The sequence below is a fragment of the Peromyscus leucopus genome, chromosome 3, assembly GCF_004664715.2.
Source record: "Peromyscus leucopus breed LL Stock chromosome 3, UCI_PerLeu_2.1, whole genome shotgun sequence".
NCBI lineage: Eukaryota > Metazoa > Chordata > Mammalia > Rodentia > Cricetidae > Peromyscus > Peromyscus leucopus.
This window is the reverse complement of record NC_051065.1, coordinates 68,483,092-68,498,913: the sequence shown is the minus strand read 5'-3', so window position 1 is coordinate 68,498,913 and position 15,822 is coordinate 68,483,092. Positions and strand designations below refer to the sequence as shown.

Below are 15,822 nucleotides of genomic sequence, written 5' to 3'. Positions count from 1 at the left end.
CACTAATTCAGGGGAATGGCTCTTGGATTGCCTTGGAGACAGCTCGGGGTTTTCTCTTCACTTCCGGGCATCCCGATGATGAAAACTCATTATTTAGCCTTCTGTCCTCCAGCCTCCTCTTCGGTGAAGTAAGGCCAGTGCTTCTCCCTCCCAGAGAGAATACCGCACCCGTGCAGGTCTTAACTGGGTCCTGCCTGCATGGAGGGCTCTGTCAGTCACGGTGTCCGGGTTTACCATTGGTGGATGTACAAGATGAGGTGGGAGGGGACCAGGGAGGCTGTGACAACCACCTCGACCACTGTGACTCTCACATAGCCCTCTCCCTGCTCCTGCAGATTGAGAGAGAGAAGCTGCATGGCTGCATTGATGTGGGGCTTTCTGTGATGTCTGTGAAGAAGTCGTCCAAGTGTATCGACCTCGACACCGAGGAGCACATCTACCACCTGAAGGTGAGGCCTCGGCCAGGGTCGGCTCCTACCGTGCCGCCGGGGTCCTACCATGGCGCTGCCGCCAGGGCTTGTGTTGGTTGTGGACTTGTCTGAGGCAGAGTCTTGCTATCTTGCCCACTCTGGCTTCAAATTCTCGGGCTCCAGTAGTCTCCAGCTTCAGCTTCCTGGGTAGCCGAGGCTAGGCACCGCTCTCCCAGCTTGGCTGTGTAGAGGGCTTTCTGTGGCCATGGGATTGCCCACTACCACACTGCTGGTGATGACTTTGGGACATCTCTTCACCATGTGGGCAGTCTTGGTCACTAAAGTGTCCCTAAGGGGTACTATTGATGTTAGGATCGGCCAGCTTTTCCCTTCTTTGTGCAGGGCTGTCTCCCCATTGCTTGAAGAGTTAATGTCCTTATCACCATTCCCCAAGTGCCCCACTACCCCTCCTCAGCAACAGCAATCAATAGCAAAAGCACCTTCATGTGCCCTTTCCCCAGGCTGTGTGTCTTTAGTATATATAGAACATCTACCCTAAAGTATGGTCCCTGAAGTATAGCATTTACTGTGTGCAGACCTGACTTACAGCGTTAGCCAGTTTTATAAAGACTTTGTTAAAATCCTCATATTGTAGTGAAATGTCAATTTTCCCCTAAGATAGGAGTTTGCAAATCTTACATTCTCAAAGCTTCTTACCCACTTGTCTTTCTCCTGAAGGTGGGTGACGTCATAAAAGCATGGCGCTTGAGGCCCAGGGCAACATCAGTTCTTTTGTGATCGCTTACTAGCTGTTCAACTTTGACCAGTCATCTGAAAAATCTTAGGGTCTTGATTTTGTTTTATTTTGTTTTGTTAGCTTACCAAAAGAAAGAAAAACAATTAAAAAAAAAAAAGAAGAGTGATTCCAATGCTCATTTGCAGGGCTATATGTGCAAGATTTATAAGATTTGCCATAATTCCTTGGGGGTGGTGTGGGGTCAGTAAGTTTAGTGAGCTTAATTACTGTTTGTAATTATCAGGCAGTGCCTGGATGTTGGAGATAAATTGAGAATTGCTTAGTCAGGTGGCTTGATGTTTGGTGAATGGAGCTGAGGGTTGGGAAAACAGAGGTTCTCACCTGTCCCTGTCCCTTTCTGGAGTGTAGGTCCCCTGTCTGTCCCCTAACCTAACCCTCCACTCTGGGTTAGTTGGGTGTATAAAGCCATCCCGCTGACTCTATGGGCTGATGATCCTTTGCTGTGAGACTCTCCCAGGTGTTATGGTTAAGCCTTTACCACTGGACATCAGTGACGTCTCTTCTCTAGTGGTAACAACCCACACTGTCTCCAAGTATTTCCCACTGTCTCCTGAAAGAGAAAAGTCTCCCTCGTGTAATAACCATGGCAAAGTAAAAGAGGGGAAACCTCTAATTATGTAAGAAAATTATTTAAAAATATTTAAGAGAATATACTGCTCCCCTCCCAGCTGTCAGTGGTTAACTAACCTCTCTGGAAGAGCTGACGCTGTTTTCCTGTATTGGTCCTGTGATTCTTTATTCTGTGTTTTCACAATCCTTGCTTATCTTCAGTTCTAGTTAGCAGAATGAAGTGATCACTCATGTCTACTTTTTAAAGACCTAGAATGAGATGCATTGGACTTGATAGCATGAGACAGAGTGATTCTCTGTAAGTTTTGCTTGGTTTCTTGCTCATCCTTAGTATCAGCTCTGACTTGTAGTGTGGGCCTGTTGTTAGCTATGGTTTCCCCACCCTTCTTTATCCCTGATCTCTACCCCCATCATCTGTGCCCCCCCCAAAGTCTCAATGTATAGCCCAGGCTGGCCTTGAACTCACAAACCTCTTGCGTGCTGAGATTGAAGGCATGCACCACCACACCTGGCTTGATTCTCTTATCTTATACCTGAGAAGTCTGGACAGGACAGCAGTTAAGAAACCACCCAGCCACAGTCCTGGAATGACTTCAGGGCCTGGGATAGACCCGTGGTTAGTTATTTAATAAAGTGCCTTGTTCCTCTCCTTGTTTAACCAATAAAAGATGAGTCAAGATGAACGCTTTGGGCACTGGCTTTTCGGGGCTTTGGGAAGTAGATCAGTGCAAGGATGACACAGATTCTTATGAAATTCCTCTTAATGACATCTGGGGAATGAAATCCGTTCAGGGGCTCACTGTGCAGAGGAGACAAATAGATGTGTGTCTGTCTGTGCTGTGGCTTCCTGCAGACACGTGCTAAGGGGAGCCTCCATCTTCAGGTACCTCTAATTGTCAGAGTCAGATTCAGCGTGTCTCTGCTGCCACCGCTGTCCATCTGCACAACTTCCTTCCCAGCCACAGCCTGAGTCAACCACAGCGCTAGCCTGGCAGGCCATTGACCTCTCGGACATCTTTTTGAGTTATTTTACATTATGGCTTTATGAGTCTATATCCTGTGGGACGTTTACCCACCACCCCCATAGTTCCCAGAGTTTTCTTGAGTGCGAGCAGCAGGAAATATTAGATAGAAGGATTTATAGCGGAGAATCTTGTGGAGATAAACAGATAGAAAATAAAGGATACCCTCGAGAGGGCCTGGAACCTATTCCAACGGGCCCCGACTGTCTCTGGTCCAGGGTTTTTATAGAGACGCCAAGGGGTGGAGCAAAAGACCTCCTCCCCCAGCACAGCCAAGTACAGACCATCTCAGACACCTGCACTCAGGCCCGTGGTCCTGATCATCCTCTATTCGGACCTGCTGGGTAAAGCCACGAGGAACCCAAGAATGGGCTCCCACAATATCCTAACATCTAAGTATCACTTTTGAAAACATGAATATCTCTCATGTACACAAAATATATTGACTTAAGAAATGTCTGTAGTATAAAAGTGGTTGCACACCAGGTGGTGGTGCGGCGGCGGCGGCGGCGGCGGCGGCGGCGCACACCTTTAATCCCAGCACTCGGGAGGCAGAGGCAGGTGGATCTGTGTGAGTTTGAGGCCAACCTGGGCTACAGAGTGAGTTCCAGGACAGGCTCCAAAGCTACACAGAGAAACCCTGTCTCGAAAAACCAAAACAAACAAACAAACAAACAAACAAATAAATAAAGTGGTTGCTATAGTCCTATTAACACTTTTATGAGCATTTGAACTGTTTCTTAATAAAAATTATTATAGCAGACATGGTGTTATGTCTGTAATCCTAGCATTCAGGTAGTTAATACAGAAGTATTTTTCCTAAGTTCAAGTCCAGCCTGGGCTATGTATTAAGTCTGAGGCCAGCCTTGGCTACATAGTGAGTTTGAAGCCAATCTGGGCTATATAGCAATACATTGTCTCAAAACTCTTTCTTAAATAAAAATTACTAATTATAAACATTTTTCCTGGAAAGTAGAAATTCACAATTCCTCATTTATGGAGAGAATTGATAAACTTGCGTATAATAACATCACAGCAATGCAATGCTTTGACGGATATTTTTCTTTTTGCTGCAAGAGGCAAAAATGCTCTTTTGGTTAACGCTCACATATGTTAACAGCTACTGCCAGCCATGCATCTTCTGTCAGGGTAAGATGAACACAGACCAGTGCTTCAGGCTACTGCATTCCAGTTCAGACCGATTGCACAGTCTGAGTTACAAGCGTTTAAATGAAGAACAGAATTGATACGGACATGGGCCAGGCTCAGGCTTGAGAACTTGGAATTGTCTTAAGAGACAAATGTGAGTTTAAGTTTATTTGTTGTTTAATAAAACTGGCCTCCTTTGCATTCTTAAAAGTTGCGTGGCAGTTAGGATGTCTCAAAGGAAACACGAATATGTATTCTGTGAAGACAACGCTTCCTCGGGTATTCTCTGAAACCACATAAATGTAAACCAAGGCAGTAAATGCGATTTTTTCTTTTTCATGTGTGTGAGCTCAAAAGGAGCAGGCCAGGAGTGGCCTCATGTTGATGAATAATCGATCCTTTTAGCAAGTGGCTCTCTTTGACGGCTCTCGATTTAACACCCTGCAGGTGAAGTCAGACGACGTCTTCGATGAGTGGGTATCCAAGCTCCGGCACCACAGAATGTACCGGCAGAATGAGATCGCCATGTTTCCTCGGGAAGTCAGTCACTTTTTCCCAGGGCCACTGTCACAGACTCCGCCCAGGAGTGTTCGAGGCCATTTCCAGTAGGAAGGTAATGATTATGAGTCTGGGAACAGAGAGGCCCATTCTGGGAGTGAGTCTGTGGGTGGAGCAGGGTAATTGGGGGGTGGTATTTAATTAGTCTCTTGACCAGTGAGTCTGACCCAGGATGTAACTAGCATGGAGTAAGGTAGGGAGCGTAGGCAGGGAGATTTCCTGGAGCCTTGGGCTCCCTCTCAGCCACACTGATGCTGGTTTCCCTACCTGGCTGTTGGATGCAGCTCATTAGGCATGTTTACAGCAGCACAGGATTGCCAACCCTTCCCCAACACATCTTTACTGTGGTATCACCATGTCATAGACGAAAATAAGGACCGTCACCCAAGGCCATGGAGCACGGTGTGGCTTAGCCGGGGTGATAGAGTCTCTTCTAGGGGAGTTTGCTAGAATCGTCTTCCCAAATCAGCCCACTTTCCCTTTCCTTCTGCTTAGAAGCTGTCCCGCCACTGTCTGTTTTGATTTCTAACCTGCTCTTGTCACCCCTGAGCAGCGCAGCAGTCTGTCAAAGCAGAATTCATTTCAAACGGGAAGCAACCTGTCATTTTCTTGTGGTGGTGACACACGAGTCCCATTCTGGCTGCAGTCTTCAGAGGACATGGAAAAATGCTCAAAAGGTAGAGCGGTTTGACTCCTGTGTTTCTGCTTTCCGTCGTGGCTCCGAGGTGATGCATGCTTGGTATTGCCTTCACGTGCATTTGTGGCCCATCTGTATTCCATCCCTTACTTTGCTAATGAAGGTCTCCTCATCATTAGCCCACCTGCTCTCCCCACAGAGCTTAGTGTCTTCACCTGGGTGCAGACAAACTTCCTAGTCTAGTCCTGGGATGGATGCATGAATTTCTCCAAGGGCCATAAATCATATCTCCATGCGTGGGGACTGTCAGCTCACTTCACAGTCTTTTAAGTGCCAAAAATGACTCTGCTGCCCACCAAGATGAGGAGTCAGTGTCCACCGATTAAGTGTAAGTGGCCAGCTGGAAAGCCCTCTTAAGCATCCTCCACCTTGGCTGTACACTAGAATGATGGAGAGAGCTTTGAAAGATTTGATTTTGTTTTTAATTATGTATATTTGTGTTGAGGGGAGGGGTATGTGTATGTGAGTGCAGGTACCCACAGAGGCCAGAAGAGGGCATCGGGTCCCTGGAGCTGGAGTTACCAGTGTTTGTGAGATGCTCAGTGTGGGTGAAGTTCGTTCCCTTAGAAGAGCAGTCTACACTCTTAACCTAACTGCTGAGCCATCTGGACCCTTTAAAGCATGGGGGTGCCCATGCCTATGCCTCTGTCCAAACTAGCTGTTTAAATTAGTCTGGGGTATGGCCGTAATGACCCTGATCCCAATATTCCTTGAAGGACTCTGACAAGGAAACAGGATTGGTCACTCCTACATAAAGCAACTCATTGGGTTTTTTTTGTTTTGTTTTGTTTTGTATGTTTTATTTATTTTTTCCCCTCCAAGACTTATTTTTAAGTGCATTGGTGTTTTGCCTACATGTATGTCTGTGTGAGGGAGTCCATATCCCCTGAACTGGAGTTACAGACAGTTGTGAGCTGCCGTGGGGGTGCTGGGGATTAAACCACGGTCCTCTAGAAGAGTAGCCAGTGCTCTTAACCGCCCAGCCATCTCCCTGGCCCCAGTATTCTCAACCTTAATCAGCTAAAACTCATCTAGGGAACCAGTCTGAGATTTCTAATGGGATAGAGAGTTCAGAATTAATTGTCTAAAGTGAGGCCTGGAGCAAGTGGAATTTAAAATTTTCTAATTAAAAAATTAAGTTGGGAACTCAGTCATAAAGTATTTGCTATGCAAGCATGAGAATCTGGGTTTGATACCCAGAACCCACAAAGTCAGACGTGGTAGTGTGCACTTGTAATCCCAGGCCTGGGGGCTGGAGATACATGGATCCCTGGGCCCAGGCAAGCTTGGACTACTTGTGAAGATTCTGGCCAGTGAGAGACCTTTTCTTGAAAAACAAAGTTGCCATAGCTCCTGATGAAGACCAAAGGTTGCCCTTTGGTCCACACACACGCACACGCACACGCGCACGCGCACACGCACACGCACACACACGCACACGCACACACACACACACACGCACACACACACACACGCACACGCACACGCGCACACACACAGTTTTTGAAGTGTGTCTTTGTCCCTGATTTTGAGGCACGAGTAGAGAAAGTGCTCAGTGGCAGCCTTTTCCCTGTGTCACACGAGGTGCGGTCCCCACTGAGCATGCCGTCTGCCCCTTCCCTGTGTCACACGAGGTGCGGTCCCCACTGAGCATGCCGTCTGCCCCTTCCCTGTGTCACACGAGGTGCGGTCCCACTGAGCATGCCGTCTGCCCCTTCCCTGTGTCACACGAGGTGCGGTCCCCACTGAGCATGCCTCTGCCCTTCCCTGTGTCACACGAGGTGCGGTCCCACTGAGCATGCCCTCTGCCCTTCCCTGTGTCACACGAGGTGCGGTCCCCACTGAGCATGCCCTCTGCCCCTTCCCTGTGTCACACGAGGTGCGGTCCCCACTGAGCATGCCCTCTGCCCCTCCCTGTGTCACACGAGGTGCGGTCCCCACTGAGCATGCCCTCTGCCCCTCCCGTAACTGACTAGCTCCACTGACTAGCTCTGGCAAAATGGTCCCCAGAGTATGGTTCCTGGGCCGGCATCAGCAGGCTGGCCTGGGCGTATTAAACATGCCAGTTCCCAGGCCCAGACAACTTGTGTGAATCATAAACCAGGGACAGAGCCTACCATCTGTGAGCTTAACAAGCATGGCAGGGCACTCTGCACTGGAGGGCTGAGAGCTACGATGTTGAATCATGCGGGTCTGCATGGCCAGCGGAAACACCATCCGCATCCAGTGCACGCCGGCAGCCAGCGGTAGAGCGGGCTGTTTCTTGAGTTAGTGACTGGGGCCTACTCTAACCGTGCTCTTCTGTCATCTGAGGACCCTCTGCAGAGGCTCTCTATTGTCCTGAGGCAGGCCCCAGATACTAGTACAGATACTAAGAGCCTCTTGCTGCTGGATTAGGGGTGCTGCTGCTGGGGTGTGGGGGTGGCTGCTGTTTTCAGTTGCTGCCATAGGCCACTGCTGAGCACTCTGCATACGTCAAAATCATTTAACTCTCAGCGCTATGGCTACAAGTGTAATTATCCCCGTCTCCCCTATGAGAAAACTGAGGTACCGTTCACCAAGTGGATTTAAATCAAGGTGGCCTGGATCCATAATCCTAAACCACGATCATCTATGGCCTTTCCTGTGTGGGGAAAATGGAAAGGGGGAAATCAAACATGGAAATACAGAGCCTGGCACTACTCCTGGTGCTAGTGGACAGTTGTGAACATCTGCCCTCCCTCCCACAGACCTGGCACACTGCCACGCCTATCTGCTGGAAATGAGCCAGCTCTTACAAAGCATGGACGTCCTGCATCGGACATACTCGGCACCAGCCATCAACGCCATCCAGGTTGGCCTGCCTGCCCTTCTGTTCACCTCCTGCCTTCCCGGTCCTCTCTGGGGCCCTGCATTGGACTAACAGTGGGATGCTGTCCATCCGGTTGCTTTAGCCAAACTCAGGGGATGGCTTTCGTGACTTCCCTGCGCGTTTGTCCGGGGGTTTGGGGGGACCTTACTGTCTGTACTCTCTTTCCTGTTTTGAAATGAAGGGTGGAGCTTTTGAAAGTCCCAAAAAGGAAAAGCGCTCGCACAGGAGGTGGAGGTCCAGAGCTATTGGCAAAGACGCCAAAGGAACGCTGCAGGTAACCTTCGCTTGGCCGCCCGGCCTGCTTTCCTCATGGCGCCACGCTGCACACCATAGTGTGCGGGGCCCCTGACTCAAATGGGACAGGAAAGTGAAGGTTCCCGAGTTGGTCTCTTTACCTGAGGAGCAATGACTCCTATTACGGAGACCCTCTGGTTACAGGGATAAGGCCGTGAGGATACTAGGGCAGGGGAAATTTTCCTGAGGGAAAATGGCCCGCCGCTGTTGTGAAGATTTGGGATCTTTCCTTCCTTAACATCCAGCTTGTCTGTGATACTCCCTGCTCTTGTGTGTGCCTGGCCTGGCGGCTGCTGCCTTTCTTGCTCTCATCCCTTGGAGTGGGCCTATCTTCTCCTAGAGTCCACAGGCCTGGGCCTCTGCTCTCCAGGCCCTTTGTCTTCAAACTCCCCGCGCCCGTCCAGGGCTGAACTTGGATGCTTTCAGAGTAAAGAACATTGCGCGTGCACATGTGAGCCGAGGGTTTGTTTTCCAGAGGCTCCAGGTGCGAGTAAAGACAAGTCATCTGGGAACTGATTTGCTCTGACAGCCTAGTTATGTGGTGACATTCATTGTCACTTTCAGCCATGACTCTAAAGCTGTCATCATGTCTGAGGCTGCATGGGATTTCCTGCCCATTTGAAGTTCATTCGATGCAAGTGGCCATGGGAGCATCATCCTGGGTTTTTTTTTTTTTTTCCATTTTTCTTCAAAGTTATCCTAGGTGGGAAGATGCACCTCTAAGATGCCTCCTTAGTCAGTTCCAGTCATGAAGGCTCGAGTCTGAATAGAAACCCTCCCTTTTCTGTCACTTTAGGTCCCTAAACCTTTTTCTGGCCAGTGAGACTACACTCTTCCAATCCTAATTTGTCGACACTGGACCTGGTGAGGAGAAGTGTTACTCCGACGGTTCTGAAGCCTCATCCGAGTTCTCCAAGATGCAGGAGGACTTGTGCCATGTTGCCCATAAAGGTAAATGAGGTTTCCTTCCTCCCAACATATTGGATGGAAATGTCTGTCAACACACAACTACAGTTATCATCTTCAAGGGATAATAGATAGTTTATTCCGGAACCAATTTTGAGTGACCGTGGCCCAGGAACACAGACCTAGGTTACCCCAATTTCCCGGTTCCAAAGTAGAAGCAATTTAATGAAGTCTTATAGTTTTACAGAACAAGAAAGTCATAAATCAAGGCATGTTTAAAATAAAATACATTGGAGGATACCCCAGAGAGGTGGTAACAGAGATGGGGGAAACTTTTCCATCTGCCCAAGATGTTCTCTGATGACATTCTTAGCTTGTGGGTTGGTGAAAACCTGTGATCTTTTAAGTTAGTAGATTCTAAAAGGTTTTTTTTTTTTTGTTTGTTGTTTTTTAATCTGTTGGTAACAAGATGTTAGTTTTGACACAGAGATTGGCAGGAAATGTTCGAGAGCGCTAGAGTCATCCGAAGATAGGGCACTTTGCCTGTGGATCGGTAGCATTCCAGGCTCTCCACAACTCTGCATTTCTAAGCAGTCAGTCCATCTCTGCAGACACAGCTTCCTCTCTGGAGTTCTCGCTCACATGTCCAGTGCATGACGGAATCTGGCGAGTCCTTACAGAAGCTGTCTCAGCTGGTTCATTTCCTGCTCCAATAAGGCTTTCATAAGCCTCACTTTTATTTATTTCTTTGGTAGTGTAAATGTTGTTGCAAAGATTTTCTTTTGACCTCTTGGAAGAGACAGGGAGGGTTTGGGATCTAGCTGACACAACCCAACGATTCAGCCAACTGAAGGCTGAAAATGGTTTTCAAGGTTGCATCTGTTTTGAGCACAGGCTTTTGTCATTGTCCTTAGCCCTAAACAACACAGGAGAGCAACTGTTCACCGGTTCTTACATGTACAGGCACTTACGCATCGAAAGATGATTTGGCACATATTAGAGAATAGACACGGCAGGCCACCATACTTTACAATCGGGGCGTTCTTATGCTGGTGATGGGATATAAATTGGTACTTCGGGGATGAATATTGCATTTATTCCACCTATTTTTATTTTTATTTTTATTTATTTTTTTGGTTTTTCGAGACAGGGTTTCTCTGTGTAGCTTTGCGCCTTTCCTGGGACTCACTTGGTAGCCCAGGCTGGCCTCGAACTCACAGAGATCCACCTGGCTCTGCCTCCCGAGTGCTGGGATTAAAGGCGTGCGCCACCACCGCCCGGCTATTCCACCTATTTTCAACCCCTACTGAACAGTTCCTCTTTGAAGAATCCATTTGTAGGAATTAACTAAAATGTATCCATGTAAAGATACCCACTCTAGCATTATCCCTCATATCAAAACTCAGAAATACGTGTGTGACGTTGTTAGCCATCACAGAAATACAAGTGGTACTGCATGGAGGCCTCACTGCGCACTGTCTGAAGGGAAGTCTCTTAATGGAGTCATGACCCTCCGGAACCGGATCTCTCATCTGTGACTGGTGACCGTGGAAGATAGATTCTGGAGAGTGGCCTGGCAGTGTTGTATAAAACTAAACGTGTACCTTCCATAAAACCCAAAGCCAGTGCTCCTGAGCGTTTAACCCAGAGAATTGAAAACAGTTATGGGACAACTAGTTACAGATGTTTAGGGCAGGGCTGGGTTGTGGCTCAGTGGTAGAGCCTCCATGTTAAGCATCACAAAAACCATAATATTAGGAACAGATTTATTTGTATTGGCCAAACACTAGAAACATTTCAATGTCCTTCTACAGATGAACAGTTCAATAAACAGTGGTATCCATGCAGTGGAATACTACTCAGAAATAAATTGGACATGGATAGTTACAGCTACTGAGATAGATTCAAGGGCATTAGCGGAATGAAAACAGCTGATTTATAAAGTCTACAGCCTCTGTGGTTTCACTTTGTAAATGGTCTAGAATGAAAGAAGAAATTAGTAGGTGTAGAGTTGAGGACGGGTGGGGCAGTGAGGAGTATGGATGTAATTTTAAAGGGACCTTTGTGGTGATAGGCAGTTCTGCATTTGATTGAGGCAGTGGTTTTTAGGAATTTGCCAATGTGATAAGGTCACATTGACCCATAGCCATACACATATGTACAGCTGAGTGCATGCAGTAAGTCTGAAGAAATCTGAGCACACTCCATTACCCTAACATCCCCGTCCTGGGGTTATGTTGTACTGTGGTTAACTAGGAAAATGTTACCATGGGGAAGAACTGGGGGCAGGACACAGGGCACTTCCGTACTGCTTGCCAATTCCTTCGAGTCCATAACAGTTTCAAAGTAAAAATTATAAGTAACCATGACCGGGGCTGTGTATGGCTGGGTGAGTAGAGTGCCTGGCTGGAAACAGTCTAGGTGTCCGACGATGAGAGGGGACTGGGCTTTTTAATGTAACACAACCATCGCACCTCGCACCTCGCACGGAGCCCTGGCTGTGCTGACCGGTGTTGGCTGAGTGCCTTAGACACCCCATTTCATTTCGTTCCAGCAGAAACGTGGGTGGGGAACGAAGTCTTCACTGCCTGCAGGGAAACTGAGGGTAGCAAAACTATCCAAGGGTCACATGACAGCGAGCCTGAGGCTGAATTCCAGCCTGGTCCAGGCCAGGGTGCACTCTTTGTCCTTACAGGTGGGAGGCCAAATGTTATAGAAAAAAAAAAAGAAAGGAAGGAAGGAAGAAAGAAAGTCTCCAATATCTAGTTACAAAGTTATTAAAGTTACAAAACAGTATGTACAGAAAAGTATGAAGTCATTTTTTAGAAATAACAAATATTTCTGGCATGTGTAAGTATACTTAAATATCTGGGATGTGCAGAGCATTATTTTATTTGCAGAAACTGCAGCTCCGAGGGCCGGCCAGCTCCCTCTGCTAATGTTTCTCTTCAGCCTCCGTATATTGACTGTTACCGTTCCAGTGACGTGGACTAAGATATTTCAAGTGGCATTCCCACCAGTGCTGTCTTCCTCTTCTAGCTGCAGGCTTTTTTCTTTCGCTTCATATTATTGATTCCCGCAGAAAATACTCCCCGTGTGTGTGTGTGTGTGTGTGTGTGTGTGTGTGTAGAGAAATATATAATTTTTCTTTCTCTCACCTGACACATCTCAAATCCATTTGGTTGTGAGATTGGTTATCCTGCTTGGGACAGAGTCCTCCCTCAGCCTCCTCTCGTGCTTGGGACAGAGTCCTCCTCAGCCTCCTCTGCTGGCCACCCTGTCACCTCTCAGTGACCAGCAGGACTGCTGTCCCATGTCTGTGAGAGCTGAGGTGTTACCTGGCCCTTCCTTCCCGGCTCTTCAAGTGCCTCATGGACATCCTTTAGAAGGTCCTTGCCATGAGGACGTTCTGGATTTGTGGGAGTAGGCCTCTATAAAACACTGTTACCTTTTAATAACATCAACTGCCAATTGAAGGCTGAGGAGACGGGCTCTTCTCCCACAGGGAGACGTCTGGGTTTTACCTACACTGTTGAAACAGCTTGTCAGCAGGGTAGAGGTTGCCATCCATCCTGAGTGTAGGCATCGATCCTGGCTCCCTGCCGTGGTCTCCCCCTCCTTGCAAGTCTGTAATCCCCACTCCCCGACCCCCCCCTACACACTCCAGCTGTGCTGTTGGGTCTTTGTGAACCCAGAAGGCTGTAGGTTTATATCATTTATGTCACTGAGGTCCAGGTTTGTGCTCCAGGAAGAGGCCAGGTACACGGTTCAGCCACAGCCAGTCCCTTAGGTTTACAGGAGCCTAGCCAGCTCTTCTCCCTTGCTGTGGCATTCATTTCTACTTGCATCTGTTCAAGCTCCCTCTCGCCTCTTCGGCACCACTAGAGGGGCCTCGTGGAACAAAGACCGTGCACAGATTTGCCCTGAGCCCTAGAACCCTGTGTCCTTTCACACATCTGTGTATTCAGACTCAGCCATGCCTTTCTCCCTGCGAGGTCTTGTTTTGTTACAGACCTTGCCTGTTGTCCTGTGGCTGTAGCAGGACTCTCTGACTGTTGTTTTGATGCAGCTGGATTAAAGTTGAGAATTCATGTCATATAACCTGTGGACCATTGAACGTGGCACAAAACATCTGAATTATGCTTTTGTAGATCGTAGGAGAGGCAGCAGAGACCCAGCCAGCTGTAAGAGTTCCTCTGTACATTCATTTTTAGACATGCATTGAACTCCCCATGGTTCATATTTCTGGCTTTGTGTATGTCAACACACATATAGGCAAGTGGGATGGAATACACTGACTCTTAAAGTCACAATTTTTGTTGCATACATTAGCTTTTACGTTTCCCAAAATGTATTTTATGGGATTCTTAATTCACAGGATGGGTAAAAATCAAAACAAATTTTGTGATTAAAAACACCTGGAAAATGCTGCTGACTGGCTGGTTTGGGTTTTACACGTGGAACTGTAGGTAGGGACATCTCCAAAAAAGACCTGCAGCGAGGAAACCTGTGAGTTTTTGTTAAGCGTTGATTGTCAGTGTTATTTGTGAAATTCCCCAATGACCCATGGCCATCTGGGGGGAGCATGTCAGCAGACAGGCAGGCATGGCACTGGAGCAGTAGCTGAGAGCTTAACATCTTTTCCACTATCCCCCAGCAGAGAGCAGTACTTGGCCACCCCCAGGGACAGGCCACACCCCCTCCAACAAGGCCACACCTCCTAATCTTTCCTAACAGTCCACCAATGGGGACCAGACTTTCAGCTATATGAGCCATTCGAACCACCACAGAAGGAGACATCTACTTTCTGGCATGGAAGAGAAAACAGACGTCCTGACGTCCTATTGATGAAATCCTCAGTTAGAGATGTGAAAACTCAGATGAGAACAAAGTCCACCTCTGTATTCCTTTGTGCCTGGAGTGTTTTCTAGAGTTCAATTGGAATTGAAGGGTCACTTTCTGAACTGTTTTTGAGCTGCGGAAACCTTGAAGGAAAAGCCGCATCTGTAGCAGCGATACCAGAGATTTTCATAGCCTGAGGGAAGGGCGGTCCATGCATTGTTCACAACTAGAGTTCACTGTATGTGTGTTGAGCAGTTGGGTTCATGTACATGCTCAGCAAAGAGTAGGGTCATTTAGCACAATTCACCAGTGTATCTAAATCAGTTCAGATGGAATACCAGTTAGAACATATTTTACAGCTATGGGCACCATGGAAGAGTTGAAACCTAAAAGAGACAGATTAAAGATCACCAAATCATCCCAGATCACCTAACATCCAGATAGGAATGTTAGTCTTCTGAAGGTTAATTCACGTGGCTTCCATTCAAAAGAAAGAAGGGCTGGAGAGATGGCCCAGTGATGAAGAGAGATGATGGCCCAAGTGATGAAGAGAGATGGCCCAGTGATGAAGAGAGATGATGGCCCAGTGATGAAGAGAGATGCCCAGTGATGAAGAGCACTGGCTGCAGAGCGCAAGGACCACGTTCAGATCCCAGCACCATACAAACCCTGGGTGTGGTCTCAAGTAACCCCAGCACAGACGCAGGCAAGAGACAGGAGGCTCTCTGGACCCGCCAGCTTCCAACCTAGTGGGAAAGTCCCCAGCGGACAAAACAAAACCTTAGACTCCAGGTCCATTGAGAGATGCTGCCCTTGCACCCCCCCCCCCAAAAAAAAAAAGTCAAGGCATAAAAGGATGCTTCCTTGAGCATGCATGTACTCTCTGACTGTCTGTCTCTCTCACGACACACACACACACACACACACACCACACACACACACACACACGCAAAAGTGAAGGGAAGGAAGGAGAAATGGAATCCTACTGTATTGGGTCTTGTGTTCTCATGTGCTTTCTCACTGTTTCCTTAAAGCCCGGTGAGATGCCAGCATTTCCACATATTCCAGTCCATTTCGGTTTGGAAACTGATTCCTGCAAAGCCTAAACCATAGCTGAGCACCGGGACTGAATTTCCCTTACGACACCCTTTCTTCCCTCTGTACCACACAGTTGCTGGTGCTGTTGATAACTGTGGCCTCTCCTGAAGTTAAGAAACTGCTAAGGAGGGAGTACGGGCAGAAGGAGAGCTCCAGCTCAGGATCCATGCATGGCTTCCCAGTCTCAGAGGTTCTCCAACCGGATGCAGTCATGGGAGCCTGAAGCAAGGGCGAGGGAGGGCCAAGAGTCAACTGGGTAAAACCTACAGTGTCCATTCTGCAGCTGCAGCTGAAGGCTGCTGACAGCCAAAAGCTTCCGGGGGCCAGGTATGGATGGCAGTGCTTACCTGTAAGCCCAGGGCTTGGGAGGAGAAGGCAGAAGACTTTTGGCGTGAGACCAACCAGGCAAGATCCTGAATCTCTCTCTCCCCAAGAGAGCCCAACCCGTGTCCCACTGTCCCCGTCCAGCGAGGCCGAGGGCAGGACAGTGAAGATTTCAAAGCAGGTTCTGAGACTGCCTTCTGATGGTTGGCTTCCCCGAGGAGACCAGCAGCCGTGGGGACAGTGTGAGGAGACCCAGGCCAGCTCGCATAGCTGTAGCAGGTCGC

The 15,822-nt window shown here is 48.1% G+C and overlaps 2 protein-coding genes across 6 annotated transcripts in view; one reads left to right on the top strand and one right to left on the bottom strand.

Moving 5' to 3' along the window:
• LOC119086172 (MAGUK p55 subfamily member 6-like) overlaps nucleotides 1-15,822 on the bottom strand; it is a 563,311-nt gene that overhangs the window by 262,803 nt on the left and 284,686 nt on the right. The window lies entirely within an intron of this gene.
• The window catches only part of Osbpl3 (oxysterol binding protein like 3), a 185,966-nt gene that overhangs the window by 109,762 nt on the left and 60,382 nt on the right, over nucleotides 1-15,822 (top strand). Inside the window, 10 exon segments of the mRNA XM_028892641.2 lie at nucleotides 336-449; nucleotides 4,416-4,527; nucleotides 4,530-4,547; nucleotides 4,550-4,581; nucleotides 5,080-5,203; nucleotides 7,953-8,056; nucleotides 8,256-8,348; nucleotides 9,165-9,180; nucleotides 9,183-9,227; nucleotides 9,230-9,319. Of these exon segments, the coding sequence (XP_028748474.1) occupies nucleotides 336-449; nucleotides 4,416-4,527; nucleotides 4,530-4,547; nucleotides 4,550-4,581; nucleotides 5,080-5,203; nucleotides 7,953-8,056; nucleotides 8,256-8,348; nucleotides 9,165-9,180; nucleotides 9,183-9,227; nucleotides 9,230-9,319 (748 nt within the window).